The 21,931-nt window shown below is 36.8% G+C and overlaps 1 protein-coding gene across 4 annotated transcripts in view; it reads right to left on the bottom strand.

Moving 5' to 3' along the window:
* Positions 1–21,931, bottom strand: part of SLC25A12 (solute carrier family 25 member 12) — a 205,810-nt gene that overhangs the window by 65,417 nt on the left and 118,462 nt on the right. For 2 of the 4 annotated variants that reach the window (XM_013052068.2, XM_004744072.3), the window contains exons 3-4: positions 19,240–19,382; positions 7,248–7,363 (exon numbers count right to left, since the gene is read on the bottom strand). In XM_013052068.2, the coding sequence (XP_012907522.1) occupies positions 7,248–7,363; positions 19,240–19,382 (259 nt within the window). Of the gene's footprint in view, positions 1–2,614; positions 2,719–7,247; positions 7,364–17,271; positions 17,309–19,239; positions 19,383–21,931 lie in introns of those variants that run through there. The other 2 variants (XM_013052067.2, XM_004744071.3) reach the window with 2 other exon arrangements.

Below are 21,931 nucleotides of genomic sequence, written 5' to 3'. Positions count from 1 at the left end.
GAAGGTGGAAGAATCCGGAACTGGAAATCCTACCAGTCTGGACTCAATGTAACAGCTCTGAATAGGTCACAGCTATCAGGAAGTTGGAAGAAGGCATTGGATGTCACTGGGGAGAAGGGATTCTCATCTTTCCTTTCAGATGGAATGTAACATTTATTTCTTGCCTAATTAGCAACACTGTGTCAGAGTTTACAAACCATGTTAAATTATTTTCACCTTCCATAAACCCATATGAAATATATGGGTTTTTGTTTCTAAAAACAAAAAAAATTAACTCAGTAGCAATTCATGGGATCCTGGATTTTAATCAATACAAAAGTTCACCCTTAAACCTACATGGAATTTCAACAGTTGTAAAATATGCTAAATAGTAAGATAGTTAAAATAGTAAGAGTTACAAAAAGTATTTAGAGCTAAATATGGGAGATCAGTGAAGATTTTTTATGATCTTTAATTAACCAGCTGCTCTACTCCCAAATTAATCACATTGATTTCTTATATTTAAGGTCTGAGTGTTAAACTAAGGAAACATGAAAAAATTAATGGAAAGCAAAAAGAATAACTTAAGTTATGGAGGCCTAGGTGGCTCAGTTGGTTGAGCGACTGCCTTCGGCTCATGTCATGATCCTATCATGATTCTAGAGTCCCAGGACTGAGTCCTGCATCTGGCTCCCTGCTCAGCAAGGACTCTTCTCCCTCTGAACCTCTTCCCACTCGTGCTCTCTCTTTCATTCTCCCTCAAATGAATAAATAAAATATTTTTTAAAAGAGAATAAATTAGGGCGCCTGGGTGGCTCAGTGGGTTAAGCCGCTGCCTTCGGCTCAGGTCATGATCTCAGGGTCCTGGGATCGAGTCCCGCATCGGGCTCTCTGCTCAGCAGGGAGCCTGCTTCCTCCTCTCTCTCTCTCTGCCTGCCTCTCTGTCTACTTGTGATCTCTCTCTGTCAAATAAATAAATAAAATCTTTAAAAAAAAAAAAAGAGAATAAATTAATATATTTATATTTATTTTAAATATTAAGTGTATGAAAGGGAATAAGTTACTTTATGATAACCTTTATTTTAAAGGTCCCAAGTCCTAAAACTCAACTATAAGAGTTGATAAGAAATGCACATAATGCTAGAGAAGTTTTATATAATGGTGGAATAAAACTGAATTCCCTTTATATGATCAGAAAATATTAGAATATTAGTGTGAAACTAATCAAATACAATCAAAGATTCAAAAGCTTTCAAACTACAAAAATTTACTTAATTATGAAACTGTTTTCTACAATCACAAAATGGATACTTATGAACCAAAGTTACAATGTCTGACTTACACTCAAAAAAAGCTCCATAATAAAAACTTTAACTAAAGTCCTGTTTTGTAAACTTCCTAACAACCTCTAAATAAGCTATTGGATTATCTTTTAAACAATTAAAATGGTAGCTTAAAATACTCATAGTAATCTCCCCAAATATTGAAGTGTCCTTTTCCATGAGTACTTTTTTCAACATCTCCTACTTCTCACACTTTGTATGTGGTTTTATTATGACCACTAATATGTGCTGTATTTTATTAACCACCCCCTCCCGACACTTTTAATTATTTTAACTATGTCACAGGCTACAACTATAGTTACTAGGAATAACAAAATTTCCAACCTACTTTGGCACCTCTTGATGTGTCCCACTTCCCTTCTGTTATTATTTTGACTACCAGCTGCCTAAGGCTAATTCAGGAAGCTTACAAAAATAATTAGTACAACTATTGTTTTAAGGTCCAATTCATAATCACCACTTTACCAGGATACACTTACCCAAAAAAAAAAAAAAAAAAAAAAAAAGTTATACAAAAGCTCCAGAATTGGAGAGTTTCTACTTGTGTGAGACAATAGCTCAAAGAGATGATGTTTTTATCTTACCCAATTTTATCAAGTTCTGTGTGACATGAAAGAGAACCCCAATAATCTCAAATATTCCCAGGGCAACTAACTGAAACTGCACAGAAAGTTTTCCCCCCAGAGAGAATCCCGTCTTTCCAGTGGCAAACAAGGGTCTTTGGCTCTAGGCAGCACTCCTTGGAGTGCTATTTCAGTGGCCATAGCTCCGGCCTGGATGATAGAGCTATGACAGTCACATCTTAGGCAGCAAGATCATGATCTAGTGTTTTATACTAGCCCGGTTTTGCTATGGGATATAGGAATCCATTCGTTTTCTGACATATAGAAAACAATAGACCACTTATTCACTTCCTGCAGAGCATGGGCTTATGAAAGAGATGGTTTATAATTCCTCTGAAAATGGAATTGGGGCCAGACACAAAAGTCGCCTGTCATTATGTTCTCTTTGCTCAAAGGAAACGAGGGCAGGTAATGGTGACAACTGTGATTAAGTAAAAATGTTCACAGACGTATAACATTAGTCAGTTTAGCTGTATCAGTCACTTATGATGATAGGACTAGATGAAACACACATTGAAGCATATATATCATGTAAATATGTCTTAATAGAGGTTTTAATTTCCCCAGCAGCCCACACCATGTCTCCCCATCTCATCCACCCTCATCCCTCCCCTGGTCCTTATGGGGCTTCCTACTGGTCTTGTTCACCTTTCTGCAGTACAAAATTACCTCTGACCGGGGCTGGCACTCTTCTCCAAGACTGCCACCATGCCTGTTCCATGAATGAGCCTGGAAGGAGCTGCTGTACCAACGGTGTGGCCAGAGAACTCCTCCTGTAGGTATACAAGCCATCAGCCCTGTGACACAGCCCACCTACCATCAGCCCAACGACATCCTGATTCCAAGGATTCCAGCCCAGCAGGAGCCACTGCTTCCAACTTAATAGGCTCGAGACCAAACATTTTTATTGTCAGGGGGGGAAAAAAGTCCTCAATAGCTGAGTTTCACCTGCACAGTTCTTAAAGTGAAGTCAGAGAGGCTTTTAGAAGGACTCCCAAAAAAACAATGAATTCCTTGTGTATAACTGAACAAAAACAATGGTGAGACTTGTGGAAGTAAAGAGTTTTTCAGTGAAGGAAAACTTGGGGAGAAAGAAGAGGAACAACTAAGAGACCAAAAAAGAAAACAAAGGAAAACAAACAACAACAACAAAAAGTTCAACAACAGGAACTTAGCAGAGAAAGTCCCAACCAATATAGCATGTAGACTCAGTCCCACACTGCTAGGCTCTACTTCCAGGTAGGGCATTATTTTCCTAGGCGACTTCCTCTGTTTTTCTAAGCAAGAAATTATTTCTATTAACCCTTTACCTACCTCCAGAAGGGACTACCAGACAATCAGTCAGTAGAGTAGTCTTCCTGCCAAATACATGTGAAGGTCCATTTCTCAGGAAGGATAGTTTATGTTTAAAGAGCTTCTATTACTAAAGAAACTAGATGCTTCAAGAGTCTATCACCAAATGGCATATCCTTTTTTTTTTTGTCTCTAATTCTAAGCTACTCTAGTAGCCTTGAGTATTAATATTACCATCTCTGCAGTATCTGAAAGAAATCTCAAAATTCTTCCTGATTTAATCTGAACATCCAAGTGCAGCTCTAATTCTTACCAGATTAAAGTAGGTATTTGTTACTATTAGATTTTCATATTACTCCAAGTCTACAGCTTTGTTTCCAGTGAGAGAAGGTACATCTTTCATATCTAGATTTCCACCTCCTGAACCTTTAGTAACAGCCGTGGTAATGCGTAAACCAAACCCAATCTGTTCTTCCCTTCATGGAAAAAGAGGCACAAATGGAACATATATTTATTTCTTGTATCTAATGACAACGAAACACAGTATAAAATCAAAAGTAATCCCTGCTTTTTGAGGGTTTTACAGTAGGGAGATGAAGGTAGGCCCTTGAAAAAAATTTACTTTGGAGAGTTCCCATTCCTAGGCAAGCCGTTTGGAACACAATGTTGGTGAGATTTCAGTAGAAAACTTAGACTCTATAACATATCTTATTATTCACTTATTAGTCAATAGGAGTTTGGGTTTCATTTTTTTTAGAAAGATTACATCTTTGTTAAAGCAATAGGCTTTGATTTTTTAAATGTGGGACGAATGCATGACAGCTACTGACAACACAAGGTAGTATATAATGGTTATGTAGGTTACCTCACCCTAATGCTACTGAGCAGAATATCCAGTACGCTGGCGGCTGGCAGAGAGACCAAGGCAAGTTTGCAATGTGTCTAGCACTCACCAGGCATGCAGCAGACTCTACAAGGCTCATGACACCAGGCAGTAACAGATACACAAACCAGTAAGTAATCATCCACAGCATGCATTAGAAGTTTTATTGGAAGAACAAAGAGGAAACAACTAATGGTTGTATTCACTCTTAAAAACTCCAGAACCCTCTCCTGAGCTTGCCTATTCTGAAATGGATAACCAAAGTCTCAATATAAGTCCTCTCCCGCAAAGTAGAGGCATCTCTAAAAATTAAAAAAATAAAACAAAATTTTTCCAGCACTCAAGTAAAGGTTGTTCAATATTTGTATTTATATAAATACTTCTAAAAAATGCACACAGTTTAAGTATCTAATCTGATGTGTATTAAAAAACGTATCTACAAAAACAAAAGCATAGATGAGAACAATATATACAAATACACAGATAACATCATCATAGTCCACAGGATATCAATGGCATAACAGTTTTCTCCACTCCATTACACCTGACATCCAATATTCTCTCCCACCTTTCTCTCCTGATGTGCTCAAGAGAAAACTATAAACAAGTTCCAAACTAGAAAACATAAGGCCATTTAGTTGAAAAGAATTTAGAGTTATTATGGATCTAAAATTTCCTTTTACTTTAGCATTTATTTAAAAATAAGCATAATTCATTTTATTAAGTGGATACAAACATGAAAACTGACCTTTATCACAGATCCAAAATCCTATAAAAATAAACTCCAAGTTAATTATTTCCTTACGCTGAAATTCTGTCCTCTTGAAAACAGCCTGTAATGAGTAGGCCTTAGAAATCTTGTTAAATGGCATTTGTAACACTTTCAATGCTTTTCCTCCTAAGAATATAAAATTAAACTTTCTCTCCTTCATTATAATTTTTATTTAAGAAAATTTGTCCGAAATGGATCCTCAAAACTAGGGAGGCAAGGCAGGAAAGGAAAATGGTCAAAGTCTCAGGAAATATGTGAACATCAAGACAACCATCCAGCTGGCCAGGGACTCCAAGAACAATGTTGAAAGGACATTCAGCTGTGTATTATTCCATAAGAATCTTCCTATCTCTAGATTATGAAGCAGAAGAATGAAAACAGAATTTTGGAGGATTTATATGTTCTTCAGTTCGTATCAGGTGTTATAACAATGGAAAGTGATTTGTTTGGCTTTTAATCTTAATTATATTTTCTTAAAATTCTAAGTCTTACATCATGGTCTGGGGTAAAACAAAAGATCTTTAAAATGCTAAAGTTGGGATCTAATAACTCCAAGCTTTCATTTGCATGAAAAAAATGTGTTCATAAACACATCTATTTGAAATCAACTATTTCATTAGTTGATTAATCTACTAATCAACACTAGCATGAGTTTCCATTGTTCTATTGGATGAAGTGACTTGAGCAACTTGTTTTTTAAAATAAAATTGGGAAAAGCAAATGGAGGATACACAAAGAACCAAGATACCAAGGTAGGAGGGACAAAAGAAACCACAATTTGGTTTTGGGAAATCTAATTCTTAAACAATGGACACAGGATAGAACCACCGGTATGCTGTCCCTAATGCAGATATTTGTATCAAAGTATTTCCCAAGAACTGCTGCACAACATTTGAAAGTGAGACATGTGAGAATGTGTGATACCTACTGAAAATAGAAAATGCAGCATTATTAGTGGTCCAAGGTTAATACTGAATGATGACATGATAAAGGTTTTATATTTCAAACTACAGAACCTAGGTACTTCTGGGGAAAGTCAGCCTTTAGGAAGAAGATTGGTCAGAGCTTGCACCAAAGCAGGAAGCATGCCAAGACAGATGCAAAAACCCAAGGAGTTCTGTCTGCACTGGTGTTTATTTGGGAAAATCTTCTTATACAGAAAATAACAGGGTCAATGGGCAAAAGGAAAGGTCAATGCCAAGCTAGAAAATGTGCCCACTAAAATCAAAGTAAAGGCACCACTGGTCCTTCTGAATACCTATACTTCCTCATCATTATTTCCATGGCAGTGATACTTCATCCTTTGAGTTTAACTGAAAGATGTTTTTTATATAACAAACACTGCAGTAAATAAATATTTAGCACTATAGTCAGGGAAATCCTGATTTTCAAGAGTTTTTCTACCACATATTGATGCCAATTCACACCATAAAAGGGCTAAAATTCAGCTTTACAAGGTGAAAAAGTTCTGGAAATCTGTTTCACAACAACATGAATATACTCAACACTACTGAATTGTATGCTGAAAAATAGTTAAGATTTTATGTGTTTACTATAATAAAAAGTGTAAACGTAAAAAAAAAAAAAAAGGGAAGAGAGTTCAAGATCCTTGAAAACACTGCATTGTTTTCATTGAAAAGCCTGTTGTCAGAAAAATTTGCAGATACTTTAAACACAAACTAATTTCCACAAATAAGCATCTTTAAAAAACTAACACATGGCTACAGATAGAAATTCTAGTTTATATGCTTGTCAAACAATGACATTGTGCTAAACTATGTGTCTACCAAAGGGTTTATATCAGTTTTACATTTAATACAGATTTCAATTTCAACGTACTAGGCTTGTTTCCTAAAATCAAAAATCTATAATGGGGGTTTAGAGAATGCTAACTGTTCTTAACTCCCTCCTTCGGTTCCATTCTTGTTGCTACAATGACAGAGCAGCAATTTTCCAGACTGCTATTGAAAAGCTCTGCACTCTCTACCCAAAAATTCCTTAAAGAATAACATGATTATTCCATCTTGTTCACAGTCTATTTCATAAAGAATTTTGCCCAGACTAGCCCAGAACAAGAAAATTTTATACCACCTATTTTAGGAATGTTAAGTGTCAATGACTCAATGAGCAAAGGCATTCCTAGATTCCTCACTTTTTTGCAATAGTCTAAAGTTTTGAAGGAAATACACCATTTTAATTTTATCTATGTAAATTCTTTCAGGAAATTAATACTTCACTTATTGACTAGCTCCTAAATAAGCAGCAATCTATTTGCAGTTACTAGATTTAGCATTTAAAGACTGGATCAGCCTTACTGACTTCACTTATCACTTAAAATCTTTTTTTTTCCTTACCAAATGTCACCTCTCCATTTCCACTCTTGTCAAACAATTGGAAAGCCACTATGAACATAGAATCTGGAGCACATAAAACAGATTCAAATGCCAAGAACTCTTGATAGGAGATCAACCTGGAATAATATATAAAATATTACTGGTTGGTAAAGAAAGGAAAATATCAGGCATTTAACCTGTCTTTACTATATGCTATAGGGGATAACCAAATAATTAAAAAAAGGAAGTTTCTCTTTACAGAGGTATTCCAGATAATAAAGAAAGAAGGAAGGAATGATAGAATTAGAATACTACCCTTTTGTGAATCCCTAATAAATGAATGGACCTGGGCAATAAGCAATCACTCCTAAAATCACAAAAAGAGAAAGAACTAGACCAAAAATAACTAAACCTGAAGCTAATAGTCTCTAGATCATAGAGTGATCTCTATGTGTTTAACCATGGTGTTTAACAGGACCATTTTAAGCTAGATAATTCTTTGTTGTGGGGGCCTCCTGGACAATGTATCATGTCTAGCAGCAACCCTGGCCTCTACCCACCAAACTGCAAATTGCCAACACCCAAGTTGAGACCCACTGCTTTCCATGTAATCAATTTACAGAAAATACAAAGGACAAAGGAACATGTTAAACATCACCACAGAAACACAATCAGCATAAGTGCAGACTGGAGGAAACTGTAGCATGAACATTCTGTACTTGCAAAAAAACAAAAACAAAAATTTCTAAAAAATTTTTGAAAGAAAATATGGAGGAGAACTTTGTTAAAGACCTAAAAGATACAGTAATTAGTTATAAGATACAGATCTTATTTGGATTCTGATTTAAATGAAGAAAAAGGTTTTAATTTATGAGAAAATTAGTAAATGATAATAATTATATAACAAATGCTTGGTGATATTAAGAAATTGATGTTAATGTTTTTGAGGAGGTTTGTTCTGCTTTTGTAATTTTTCTTATCTTTTTGAGACATACACAGATATTTACAAACAAAATATGCCATCTGGAATTACTCCAAAATAATCCACAGGATGAAAGAGTGGAAAGAGGCATAAATAATACTAATTTAATAATTATTTTAATAATTGCTAAAACTCGGTGATGAGGATATTGAATTCACTACACTAGTTTGTTTTTTATGTTTGAAATGTTGGTAATATATTTTTTAGGGGCACCAGGGTGGCTCAGTTAAGCATCCAACTCTTGGTCTCAGCTCACAGGTCTTGACCTCAGGGTGATGAATTCAAGTCCTGTGCTGGGCTACACGCTGGGCATGGAGCCTATGTAAAAAAAAATTTTTAAAGAAAATACATTTTTTAAAGGAAAATTCAAAACAAAAGGGAGGAAAACTAAAACATACTGAGTCCTAGAATACTCAGAGTTATGAAATTAGCCAGTGGCCAAAATTACACTAAAATTGTCTTCAATGATCTTTTTGGGGTGGGGGGGGCATGAGTGGGAGTGGCCGGTGCACAGAGAGAGAATCTCAAGCAGGCTCCTCACGCAGCACAGAGCCCAACCTGGGGATCACACTCACAACCCCAAGATCATGACCTGAGCTAAAATCAGGAGGCAGACACTTAACCAGCTGAGCTACCCCAGGTGCCCCACCTTCAATGATCTTATCATAGAGCCAGTATATGCTACTGTAGAGTCATCTTTCACAGCAAGCTTGCTGCAAAGATTCCACACCCTGTTGCTGCTATTGGGAAGTGACTAGTATCCCAGTAAAAGCATTATAAGAATCTGTTTTTAGTGCTCGCTTCAGCAGCACATATACTAAGAATCTGTTTTTATAAATATATAATACATACACTTATTTATTTACTTTTTTATATTAGTAATGGTGCTGACTTTTATTCTCAAATGGCCTGGTTTGGGCAACACATTTACAGTCACACTATAGAAAGGAGCAGACCTAATCTTTAATGTGTCCTAGCCCCTCAGGATCTGATCTCTGCACACAGTCCCCTTGCTCTCTGCACTCCAGCCCACTCATTCTTTTTTTTTTTTTTTTTGACAGAGAGAAACACAGCAAGAGAGGGAACAGAAGCAGTGGGAGGGGGAGAAGCAGGCTTGCCACCAAGTGGGGAGCCCGATGTGGTGCCTGATCCCCGGACCCCTGGATCATGACCTGAGCCGAAGACAGCCGCCTAACGACTGAGCCACCCAGGCGCCCCTAACACATTCATTTTTAATCCATGCTCCTTTCACTCAGGACCATCACTCAGCATTTCATTCTACTTGGAATTATTCCACCATCTCCAAACTTTCGTCCATTTAATTCGTACCCATCTTTACATAGCTCAGCTCAAGTATCGTTTCCTCAAGAGAACCGTCTCAGAGTTCCCAGATGACTTTACATACCCTTCACACCCCTAGAGCAACACACTGTACATTTTCAGAGCCCCTTGTAAAACTTTTATTGGAGTAATTACATAATTCATTGTTTAAAGTTTAATGCCCAGGATGCCTGGGTGGCTCAGTTGGTTGAGCGTCTGCCTTCAGCTCAGGTAATGATCCCAGGGTCCTGGGATCAAGTCCCACATTGGGCTCCTTGCTCAGCGGGAGCCTGCTTCTCCCACTGCCAGCTCTGCTGGCTGCTCCCCCTGCTTGTGCTGTCTTTCTCTCTCTCTGACAAATAAATAGAATCATTAAGAAAACAAAATAAAATAAAAAATAAAGTCTAATTTCCTACAAGAAGATAAGCTTGTCACAGAGCACAGTGTTGATTCAGGATAGGAACTTATAAATATTCTTGAATAAACTCAATTCAGAATACAAGACTTTTTAGAGAGCCATATTTCTCAACACAGTATTAGGAATGACTGACTACAATTTACATTTTACTTTATGGCCCCATTCACTAAAGACATATTTTACATTCAAAGTTTCATCTTCTATTAAATAAAATATTTGAAATATGTTTAATTTACACAAGTTACATCATATCCAAAGCAATGGTGTATTCTATGCCTTTTCCCTTTATTGAGGAAAAGGCCTTGTGGTGGTATTGTTCAGGACATTAAAGGTGATGACCTCACTGCGCCCCTGATGAAGAATCTTTGGTGAAATTAGGAGCTTGAATGCTTAATGAATCCTGGGAAGAATAATAATCAAACTGTTTACAGGTCACGTGTCATAATACACTCTATGCTTTGGTGTACTAAAAACTATGATAAAACTCAAAAGTGTAGTTATCATTACAGAAATTCTAGAGCAATAAAAACAAATGAAGTTATAACATATCAAGTATCATCATTACACACCCTGAAAAAGCAATGAGTGGTATGTGGCTTTAATAAGATTATATAACACAAATGAAATAATGATATAAAGGGGGAGTTAGAGAAGGCCCTTCATTTTCTACAGTATGTATTTCTGAAATGTTTGAAATTTTTATTATTTACCTTATTTCTTGTGATTATAAGAGTAATGTTAAGAAAAAAAAAGTAACTAGGCTGACAATGGATTAAAAAACAAATCCATCTTGGCTTTTCTGAAACAGCCTCAGGAATCTAAATCAAAAATACAATCACCCTGGGGCTCCTGGGTGGCTCAGTGCGTTAAAGCCTCTGCCTTTGGCTCAGGCCATGATCTCAGGGTCCTGGGATGGAGCCCTACATCAGGCTCCTTGCTCAGCGGGGAGCCTGCTTCCCTCTCTCTCTTTCTCTGCTTGCCTCTCTGCCTACTTGTGATCTCTCTCTGTCAAATAAATAAAAAAAAAATCTTTTAAAAAAAGATTTAAAAAAATACGATTACCCTGAAATACAGAATATGTAGCTTTCAAACATATTTTATACTCAATAGCACAACTTACTGTTTTTAGGAGAACAGAAGACTTTTTCCTTAACTAGCAAAGGTTATAAACAGTTGGCTGGCAGACAGAATTTGGACCACACATGTTTTCTTTGGCATGCAAAGTATAATTTTTTTAGTTACATTAGTTGCCAACATTAAGAAATCTTAAGTACTTCACACAAATATCCAGTTTTCTGGTTTCTCTTATTAAACTGCAAGCGTGGGCAACAGTTTTCTCTCCAAAGTAGCACAGCTCCCTGGAGCCAAAGCAGAAGCTGCCTCTTCACAAGACCAGGGCCCATTGGTTATCTAACTCCACCCCTGTGGACCCCCCATAGTTTTCCAACTAAGTAGACCTTTGTCTAAAATATAAAGTCTGCAGACTCTAAATATCTACATTTCTTAGGGTGCCTGGGTCAGGCTCAGTTGGTTAAGAAGATATTGGGGAGGACGTCTGGGTGGCTCAGTGGGTTAAGCCTCTGCCTTGGGCTCAGGTCACAATCCCAGGGTCCTGGGATCAAGCTCTACATCAGGCTCCTTGCTCAGCAGGGAGCCTGCTTCTCCCCTGCCTGCCATTCCCCATGCTTGTGCTTGCTCTCTGTCTCTCTCTCTCTCTCACTCACTCACTTGGTCAAATAAATAAATAATATCTTAAGGAAAAAAAAAAGAGAAAGAGAAGGTATTAGGGGAATACATAACCAATCCTCAATACTCACAGGTACCTTTGTTACATGGAGCAATTTTTTTGAAGAAAGGTTAGTTAAGAAATACAAAAGCAGGGGCCCATGGGTGGCGCGGTCAGTTAAGCGTCTAACTCAGGTCCTGATCCAGGTAAGATTCAGCCACCACTACCCCTCCCAACCACCTTCTGCACACTGCTTGAGCCGCTTCCCTCTCCCTCTGCCCTTCCCCACCACGCTTGTGCCTCTCTCTCTCAAATAAATAAATCTTAGAAACACAAAACCATCAGCAACTTAAAAATAAGTAACTTCGACTCTTTATCTCACAAAACAAACTGAGGGTTGCTGGGAGGAGAGGGGTTGGGAGAAGGAGGGTGGGGTTATGGACATTGGGGAGGGTTTGTGCTTTGGTGAGTGCTATGAAGTGTGGAAACCTGGCAATTCACAGACCTGTACCCCTGGGGATAAAAATATATTATATGTTTATTTAAAAAAAAAAAAGAGGGGCACCTGGGTGGCTCAGTGGGTTAAGCCACTACCTTCGGCTCGGGTCATGATCTCAGGGTCCTGGGATCGAGCCCCGCATCGGGCTCTCTGCTCAGCGGGGAGCCTGCTTCCCTCTCTCTCTGCCTGCCTCTCCATCTACTTGTGATTTCTCTGTGTCAAATAAATACATAAAATCTTTAAAAAAAAAATAAAAGAATGAAATCTTGCTATTTACAATGAAATGGATGGAGCTAGAGTATATAATACTAAGTGAAATACGTCAGAGAAAGACAAATACCATATGATTTCACTCATGTGGAATTTAAGGAACAAGACAAATGGACAAGGGGAAAAAGAGAGGCAAACCAAGAAAGACATTCCAGACTGTTGGTTACCAGAGAGGAGGGCAGTTGGGGGATGGGTTAAATAGGTGATAAGGATTAAGGAGTGCGCTTATCAGTGATGACCACTCAGAAATATATAGAATTGTTGAATCACTATATTGTACATCTGAAAGTAATATAATACTAAGTTCACTATACTGGCATTAAAATAATATACTTAATAAAAAATGTCATGGTGGTATTAAAAAAAAAAAGTCACTTCATCTTATTGAGCCTTAAAAAGGAATGCAATTCTGATTCATATATGCTGTAAATGGGTGAATCTTGAAAACAAAAGACTAAGCAAAAGTAACCAAACACAAAAGGGCAAATATTACATTATTCAATTTATATGAAATACCTAGCATAGTCAAACTCATTAAAAACAGAAAGTAGAATAGGGGTTACTAGGGCCTGGGTACTGTGACAAAACAGGGACTCACTGTTTAATAGGTATGGAGTTTCAGTATGAGAAGAGGAAAAAATTGGTGGTGATGGATGGTGGTGATGGTAGTAGAACAATATGAATGTACTTAATGCCACTGAACTGTACACTTAAAAATAGTTAAAATGTATTTCATTTTTTATTATATATATATTATCTATGTTATTTTTACATTTAATTGTATATATTATATATTTTATTATATTTTATTTTAATTTATTATATTATATATTTTATTATATATTTTGTTTTTATTATATATTTTATTTTACATATTTTATATACTTTTAATTATGTATTTTAATTTTATTATATACATTTTGTTATTTTATTATATATATTTTATGTCTATTATACATTTTATATTTTATATTTTATTATATTTTTATTTTATATCTATTTATTTTATTACATATTTTTATTTTGTTATATTTTTTATTTTAGTATATATTTTATTATATGTATTTTATAATAATATTTTAATACAATACAATTTTTATTTTATTATATATATTTTAATATAATAAAAAAGCCATCTGAAATTACCCAGGTTTATGTATTTATCAAAATTCTGTAAATGTATCTTTAAGTTTTATATTTGTTACTGTCTGTAAATTTTACATCTAAAGAAATCACTCAAATACTGAAATCCAGTTAATAATATGCATGCTGAAATATTTAAAGAATATCAATGTTTGTAATTTACTTTGGAATGTGTGAAAAAATAAGATGGATGGACAGAAAAATAGAGGAATATACGAAAAAGGAAGCATAGAAAAATGTTAATGGTAGAATATGTTAGGTATATAAGTGCACATTGTAAAATTCTTTCAACTTTCCTGAATATTTGAATTTTCAGTATAAAATACTGGGAAGAAGTAAGGGGTGCAGGGCATGGACCACTTTGTCTCTCTGATATGCCCCTTATCAATTTTTAGCCCATAGGCATTTTATACCACATGATAATGTAACAGTACTTTTCATAAAGCAAGAAATAGCCTATTTATCTGTGAACATGAAGCAAACATGTTCCAGAATAATTTTGAAGGCTCTATTCCCCATATCCTGCAATGAATTCCCTATTGTTAGAAGGTCTTAACCAAGACTTAAGCAGAGCAAATGCAAACCACAAGCCACTAACTGGGGTGAAGAAACCATTGCTTAGTTCATACTTTAATAAATGGTTTTAATAAATGGTTTCTTTTCTTTTAACGAGGATGAGGGGGCACCTTCAATTTTTACAATAACTACTGCTTGACTTTTTACAAAAAACATATATTCTTGTTATAACTCCAAAATAATGCATTTTATGAATTGGATATTTTAAAATTTTTTCTACAAAGTTCCTTTTAAATTTACCAAATGGAAACTAATCAAATTTTGTAATATTAATATGGTAATTCTACAATTTTTAGAACAACCAAGATTTCTCCATAAAAGATTTTTCTATATGCATGAAGAATACTTTTACTCTTGGAGCACCAGCTGGTACAGTCAGTAAAGCATCTAACTCTTCCTTTTGGCTTGGGTCATGATCTCAGGTGGTGATGTGAAGCCTTGCACTGGCTCCGCACTCAGTGGGGAGTCTGCTTGGGTTTCTCTCTCCCTCTCCCTCTGCTCCTTATCGCCCCAATCTCCCGGCCACCCAGTGCTCTCTCCCTCTCTGTCTCTAAAATCAATCATCTTTTTTTAAAAAATACATTCTTGGGTGCCTGGGTGGCTCAGTGGGTTAAGCTGCTGCCTTTGGCTCAAGTCATGATCTCAGGGTCCTGGGATCGAGTCCCGCATCGGGCTATCTGCTCAGCAGGGAGTCTGCTTCCTCCTCTCTCTCTCTCTACCTGCCTCTCTGCCTACTTGTGATCTCTCTCTGTCAAATAAATAAATAAAATCTTTAAAAAAAATACATTCTTATATGTATGTAGAACATTAAAGGAAAACAGTTGTGAAAAACAGAGAGAAAATAATAGTTTTATACATTAGAGGAGAAGAAAACCTCCAGAAGAAATTCCGACTAGAGCTAAATATAGAAACTACAATTTCAGAAGTTAGTTTCAAACAAGCAACTGTCTAAACATTTAAGATCAGATCACACAATAATAGTTCCCAAAATCTGCATCTGATGCATGAAATCATTTTGCTTTTCATTATACAACCCCATCTTCAAAGTTTAAGCCACAATCTCACAAATACTTGGCTAATGGCCTTTACTTTTAGACAACCCATCATGCTATTTATACCACATAATGTTGCTTCTACATGGCTTTGCACAGCGAACTCTTATATCAAAACCACTACTGCTTATTTGACTATCTATTTGAGCAAAGGAAATGGGGAAGAGGAAAACGGGCAGTTTACATGCTAAGAAAACATGGAACAGGGGGTGGGGGAGCCCAGAGCACAAAAAGGTATGGTATTCACTGCTCTTAAACCTGCTTTTCCCACTTATTAACTAAATCACTTGGACCTGTCTATATTAGTTCTATTAATTGAGATTGGGTCTTGGGTAATTAGAAACAATGTTATGTGATGCTATTTCAAATTATCTGTACCTATAAGATTCTCATCGAACAACTACAATAGAGTTGCCTACATGGCACAGTCAATTAAGTGTCTGCCTTCGGCTCAGGTCATCATCCCTGAGTCCCAGGATTGAGCCCTGCATTGGGTTCCTTGCTCAGCAGGGAGTTTGCTTCTCTCTCTGTTCCTCATCCCACTCATATGCTCTCTCTCAAATAAATAAAATCTTAAAAAAAAAAAAAAAAAAGGTGGGGGAGCATGTGTGGTTCAGTCAGTTAAGCGTCTGCCTTCCATTCGGGTCATGATCCAGGGGTACAGGGATGGAGCCCTGTTGTGGGCTCCCTGCTCAGCGGGAAGCCTGCTTTTCCTCTCCTAGTCCCCCTCCTTGTGTTCCCTTTCTCACTGTGTCTCTCAATGTCAAATAAATAAATAAAATCTTTAAAAACAAACAAACAAACAAAAAACCTACAATAAAACCAAGAAATATCTCCCAGGGCTATAAAAAAAGAAATACCGGTTGCATTACTCTATTCTTTCATTACTGCTATTACTGCTCTGGGTAAAGGAGTGAGAAACAGAAAGTAGGGGGGAATAAAGAACACTTAAAAAAAAAAAATCGTAAGAAGGAAAATGGACTAAAAATTAAGAGAATTTTGTGTTATTGGGCAAATCAACCTACCTCTCTTGATCTCATTTTCCTTAAATGTTAAACGAGCAAGGGCTGACTACTTGGAATAAATTAAACAATATCAAAGCTTTTGATTCTCTTGAATTGCAAGTATTAAAGAAACATTAACCAGGATATCTAAACTTTTTTGAATTCATAGACACCCCCCTCCTGAAAACCTAGGGTTTCTCCCCAGAAAAATGAAGATATAAATTCACTCTTTTTGCATTATATTTCAGCAAGTTCAGGAACCCCTGAAGACAAGCCATGAATACAAGTTTAAGAATTGCTGTGTTTCAGGGTATTGGTTGGCTCAGGTCATGAATCTTAGTTAGGGCTGTGAGATCAAGCCCCGCCTAAGATTCTCTTTCTCCCTCTCCCTCTGTCCTACTCCCTCTCTTAAGGAAAAAAAAAAAAAAAAAAAAATTGCTGTGCTTCTAGAAAATTCCACCTTTCTCTGCTTTTAGAAATAATCTAATGTTTCATAAACTCATTTAATTTTTAGGATCTAACTCTTGGCATCAGATTTCCTACCCAATCCCAATTTGACTCACTCCAAAGAGAGGAAAACAGGAAAATTAAAAAGTTTCTAAAATCTGAAATAGGGGCACCTGGGTGGCTCAGTCACTAAGCATCTGCCTTTGGCTCAGGTCATGATCCCAGGGTCCTGGGATCAAGCTCCACATTGGGCTCCCTGCTCCTTGGGGAGCCTGCTTCTCCCTCTCCCACTCACCCTGCTTATGTTGCCTCTCTCGCTATGTCTCTCTCTGTCAAATGAATAAATAAATTCTTTAAAAATAAAATAAAATCTGAAATAAAAAAGATTTACTGTTGAAGGGAAGGGGGGAAAAGGTTTACCTTTTACAAAGAGAAACAGGTTTGTTTTTAAGTGAACATTATCAACATTATTTGATACACTTCACTAGCCAAAACCCATCTTTGATCTACTCTGGCAGCTTAAACCCTTGGTTCCACTCAACTACATTAACGATGCAACTGAGTCTGGGAGAACCACATGAGGCATCAAAAAAAAAAAATACACTTACTGAGATGGACCAGAGCAGATGGTCACAAACGAAGCATCTGGAAAGATACGGGTACTCTGAAAGCAGGTCTCAGGTCAAATTAATGACAATAAATACTCTCATAATTTCATAAAGATCTAAATGTATATGTTACCTTTAAAAATTTTGAAGACTGAATTCTGATTAAAAATACCTTTCATACATACTATGCCTAATCACTACTGAGAAATCCAATGACTGAATACCCCATAGTAACTTACCAGCTAATTTGACGAATCTTTTCGTCAAATTTCAACGAAATTTATTTATTTACTTATTTAAGTAATCTCTACGCCCAATGTGGGGCTTGAACTCATGACCCCAAAATCAAGACTCTCATGCTCTACTAACCGAGCCAGCCAGTTTGACTTTTTTAGAGGCAAGCCACAAAAAGTATGTAAGTTCCCCAATATCTACTATTGATAAATTATATAAAATCTTTATTTAAGCTAGAAAATACTCATAGCAGACCTAATGCACTATACCAGGTTCTGTGGGAAAACACAAATAAATACAATACTAATGCTGGACTCAACTCAGATACCAACATTTCTAGTTTAACAATTACAGTAGTTTCCTAAATGTATTTCACTGCATGTAAGTCTCGCCCTACTCCAACCTACCATTTTTCTAAAAATCTGATCATTTCTGTGGTAATAGAAATAACTTTTAACAACTCCTCATTAACTAGTTTTTCACACAACTACCTCTACAAGTAGGAGAAAGAACCTGGGCCTTTGAAGGCCTGAGGATGTAGCCTGGAACTCACAAAGCATGACAAAATTCTCTTTATAATTCATAAAAATAATCCATTTGCTCTGTAGTAGCATATTTGATTTTAATATAAAAATGGTGAGCTTTTCCCCCTGAGTAAACTGACACTGCAGTAAGATGCACCTTGCTATTTCTGTGTCTGCACAAACCCCTATACTGCCTGGCTAAAAATATTTCCAAGACTAAGTCACGTGCCTTCGGGACACAGTCAAAGCTTAGCACAGAAGGTCCCCAGTTCCACTCCAGCCACAACTCCAACAGCAGCAAAGCAACACCACAGCCAAGGTACACACAATACAACTTCCCCAATGTCACTCCCCAAAACACATACACACGCAGGCACACACATGCACACTCTCCTTGATGTTTCACACCACTGCTGTTCCCTTTCCTAGAACTCTCCTCCCTACTTATCAGACCACTAGCAACTCCCCGTTCATCTTGCCAGATTTCACCTCATCCATAATGCTGTCCTGATCACCCAAAACAGAGTTAACCCTGCTTTCTTGGGTGTCCTTTGTAACTTTCATATACTTCTATTACAGCACCTCCTTCCCAAAGTATTATTTTCTTTGTTTATGTATCCTCTTTCTCACTAGGCCATGAGTTTCTTCTTAAGGCCAAGAACCCCGTTTTATTTATGCTCATATTACTAAGGTGCGACAGGGCCTGGCTAATGGTGTTTTCAATAAGTGGTTGTCAAATAAATGAGTAGACAGATGAATAAATAACACCCTCTAAATTCTTCCTTGATTTATTCTTCTTCGTAGCACTTGTAACCTAACATGCTCTAGTTTACTTTTAAATTTGTATTTACTTTTGCATTTATCAGTTTGCTCAGTGGTGTAATTCTAGGACTTAGAACATTGTCTAAAACATAGTAGATATTCAATATTTTTTGTATGAAAGAAAGAAATACACTTAGTTATCTGAAAACCATTCTGTTCAGATTCAATATAAAATACAGTTAAAAAACACACACACACACACACACAAGAAAAAAATGCTAGTTATGCCAAATCCTTGATAATGGCAGCAAGTGACACTTTTTATAAACTTCTAAGAAAAAGATACGGTTTATAAATTCCAGATGGTCATAGGCAAACTTAGCGTTTACTATTTTTTAGTAAGATATTGCAGAACATTCATTTTCAAAAAATGTATAAAGGTTCTTACCCATCCTTGGTTTGATCAGCTACTCCTGCCAAGAGCTGCACAATCTTCGGATTGCTATTTGGATCATTATACAGTCCAAGATAACGCTGCACAAAGTCCTCTGGGGTCATGTAATGTTCTCCATCGACCTCAGTACTGGCATACTAAAAAATAAATAATGTATACTTAAAAATTAAAATTATTTAACATCACCTTGTAGCCAAAAAAAATATTCTGTGAAAAGGTAAATTAAAGGCCAGTATCAAAATCATAATAAAGATAACAAATGCAGGACTTTTTTCTGGATAGTGAAAAATACTCAGAGGCTGATTTAAGAGCATTAGCAAAGTACTGATACAGGCTATAACATGGGCAAACCTGAAAACATTGTAAGTTATAGAAGCCAAACACAAAAGGCCACAGACTGTATGATCCCTTTTACAAATGAAATGTCCACAATAGGCAAATCCACAGTGACAGAAAGCAGAGGCATGGTTGCCAGGAACTGGAAGGAGGGAGAAATGAGAGTAACTGCTTAAACATATATGGGGTTTCTTTGTGGGGGGGAGGGCAATGAAAATGTCCTGGAATTAGATGATGGCAATGGCCACACAACACTGTAAATATACTAAACAATACTGCACTGCAAACTTTAAAATGGTTAAAATGGTGAATTTTGTTATGTGACCTTTTTTCATCAGAACATATAATGCTTGAGAAGAAATATGAGAAAGACGAAGAAAGGTGAAAGGGCAGCTGAGGTGACCAAGACCTGAGAGTGAGATGACACCTGCAGACTCCTAGAGGCTTTCCACTCCAACAGCAATGAGCTGGGGGCGGGAGGTGGAGGGTGGAGGGGTGCAGGACAAACTACTAAACCTTAGAAAGTAAAATGAATAAGAAGAGCATGACAAAGAAGACCTTCCATCATAGGTATTTGTTCTATGCTCCAATAGCTGAAAAAAAGAAACAAAAATATTCTTCTTTTATGTGATTAATTTTTACAAAGAAAAAAAATAATACCTGCCTATCAAATAAATACCTCATTATTTTAAGGGTTTTATATACTATGGCATGATCAAACATAAAGAACCAAAGTTCTCCTCTTTTGGGTTGCGGCTGACCAATTTAGCTACTTCAATCAAATATCAAAGCAGTAATATCAGAAAATTTCCCAGAATTGAAGAATACAAACACTCACTAAATTGCCAAACTAAGTGCCAAAAAAACAAAACAAAACACAACAAGACAAAAAAACCCATGCCAGGACCTGGCCCATCATCATAAAATTACAGAATACCAGAATAAAGAGAAAATCCTGAAAGTTTTCAGAGACCAAAAAAAAAAAAAAAAGGTCACTTATAAAGAATTATGAATCACAAGCATCAATGATTCCTCAACAGAAACACTGACAGCTTAAAGACAGTGCAGTAAGACCTTGAAAATTCTAAGGAGTTCCAGCCTAGATTTCTAAACTGAGCCAAACTTTCAATCAGTTTTAAGAGTAGGTTAACAGTACTTTGAGGGGTGCCTTACTTAGCTGGGCTTACTCGGTTGGGCTTATTCAGAGGGCTTACTCAGTTGGGCATCTGACTCTTGGTTTCAGCTCGGGTCATGGTCTCAGGGTCATGAGATCAAGTCCTACGGCCAGCTCGGTACTCAGCAGGCAGGCTGCTTCTCTCCCTCTCCTCTGTCCCTCCCCTTGCTCATGCATCTCTAAAATGGATAAACCTTTAAAAAAATAAGTAAATAAAAATAAAAGTACTTTGAGATATCCATGTTCTCAATACTTCTCCCATTGTGTACCTTCTCAGGAAGCTATAGAAGCATTTACTCCATCAAAAAGAGGCATGAACTAAGTCAGAGGAAGATGTAGGATCCAGGAATCAGCTGATCCAACCCAGGAAAGTGGCCAAGAGAAATCCCTGGACAAGAACTGTGCTGCAGGCCTCTAGAGTCCATGGTCCTGGCAGGGAGCAGACAAAAGGACTCCAAGAAGGAAAGCCACTGGGAAAAATGGAGTGTTAAATTACCCAAGGCATTTGGCTATATGGAAAATAACATTGGGAGGAATATTAATCTTTGTTCAAATGTCATCTTCTCAATGAGATCTACTCTTATCACCCTATTTAGTATTATAACCCATGCCTGCACGAATATTCCCAGTTCCCCTTATGTTGCTCTTCTTTTCCCCTTGGCACCTATCACTTTGTGATAAAGTACATACTATGTACTTTACATCTTTATTATGTTTATTGCTTATCTCCCAACAAAGGAAGGAATCTTTGTCTAGTTCTAGTTTTTTTCTTTGTCTAGTTTGTATAGATTGTCTGTTCACTGTTGCATCCCAAGCACCAAGAATAATGGCACACTGTAGGCATTCAGTAAATATTTGTTAAATTAATGGATTGGTATTAGGTACACAAATTGCTAAGTAAATAAAAAGTTAGGTAATTTTTAACTCTATGAGAAAGTAAATTATGAAAAGGAATTTTTGTTGCACCAAAACAGGAAGTAGGGGTGCCTAGGTGGCTCAGTTGTTAAATGTCTACCTTTGGCTCAGGTCATGATCCCAGGGTCCTGGGATCGAGCCCCGCGTCTGGCTCCATGCCCAGCGGGGTAGCCTGCTCCTCCCCTCTCCCACTTCCCCTGCTTAGGTTCCTCCTCTCACTGTGTGTCTCTCTGTCAAATAAATAAATAAAATCTTAAAAAA

Source organism: Mustela putorius, unplaced genomic scaffold (genome assembly GCF_011764305.1).
Source record: "Mustela putorius furo isolate JIRA1106 unplaced genomic scaffold, ASM1176430v1.1 tig00003869_pilon_pilon_pilon, whole genome shotgun sequence".
NCBI classification, from domain to species: Eukaryota; Metazoa; Chordata; class Mammalia; order Carnivora; family Mustelidae; genus Mustela; species Mustela putorius.
Note: the sequence above shows the minus strand (reverse complement) of the source record. Positions and strands in the feature narration are given on the sequence as shown.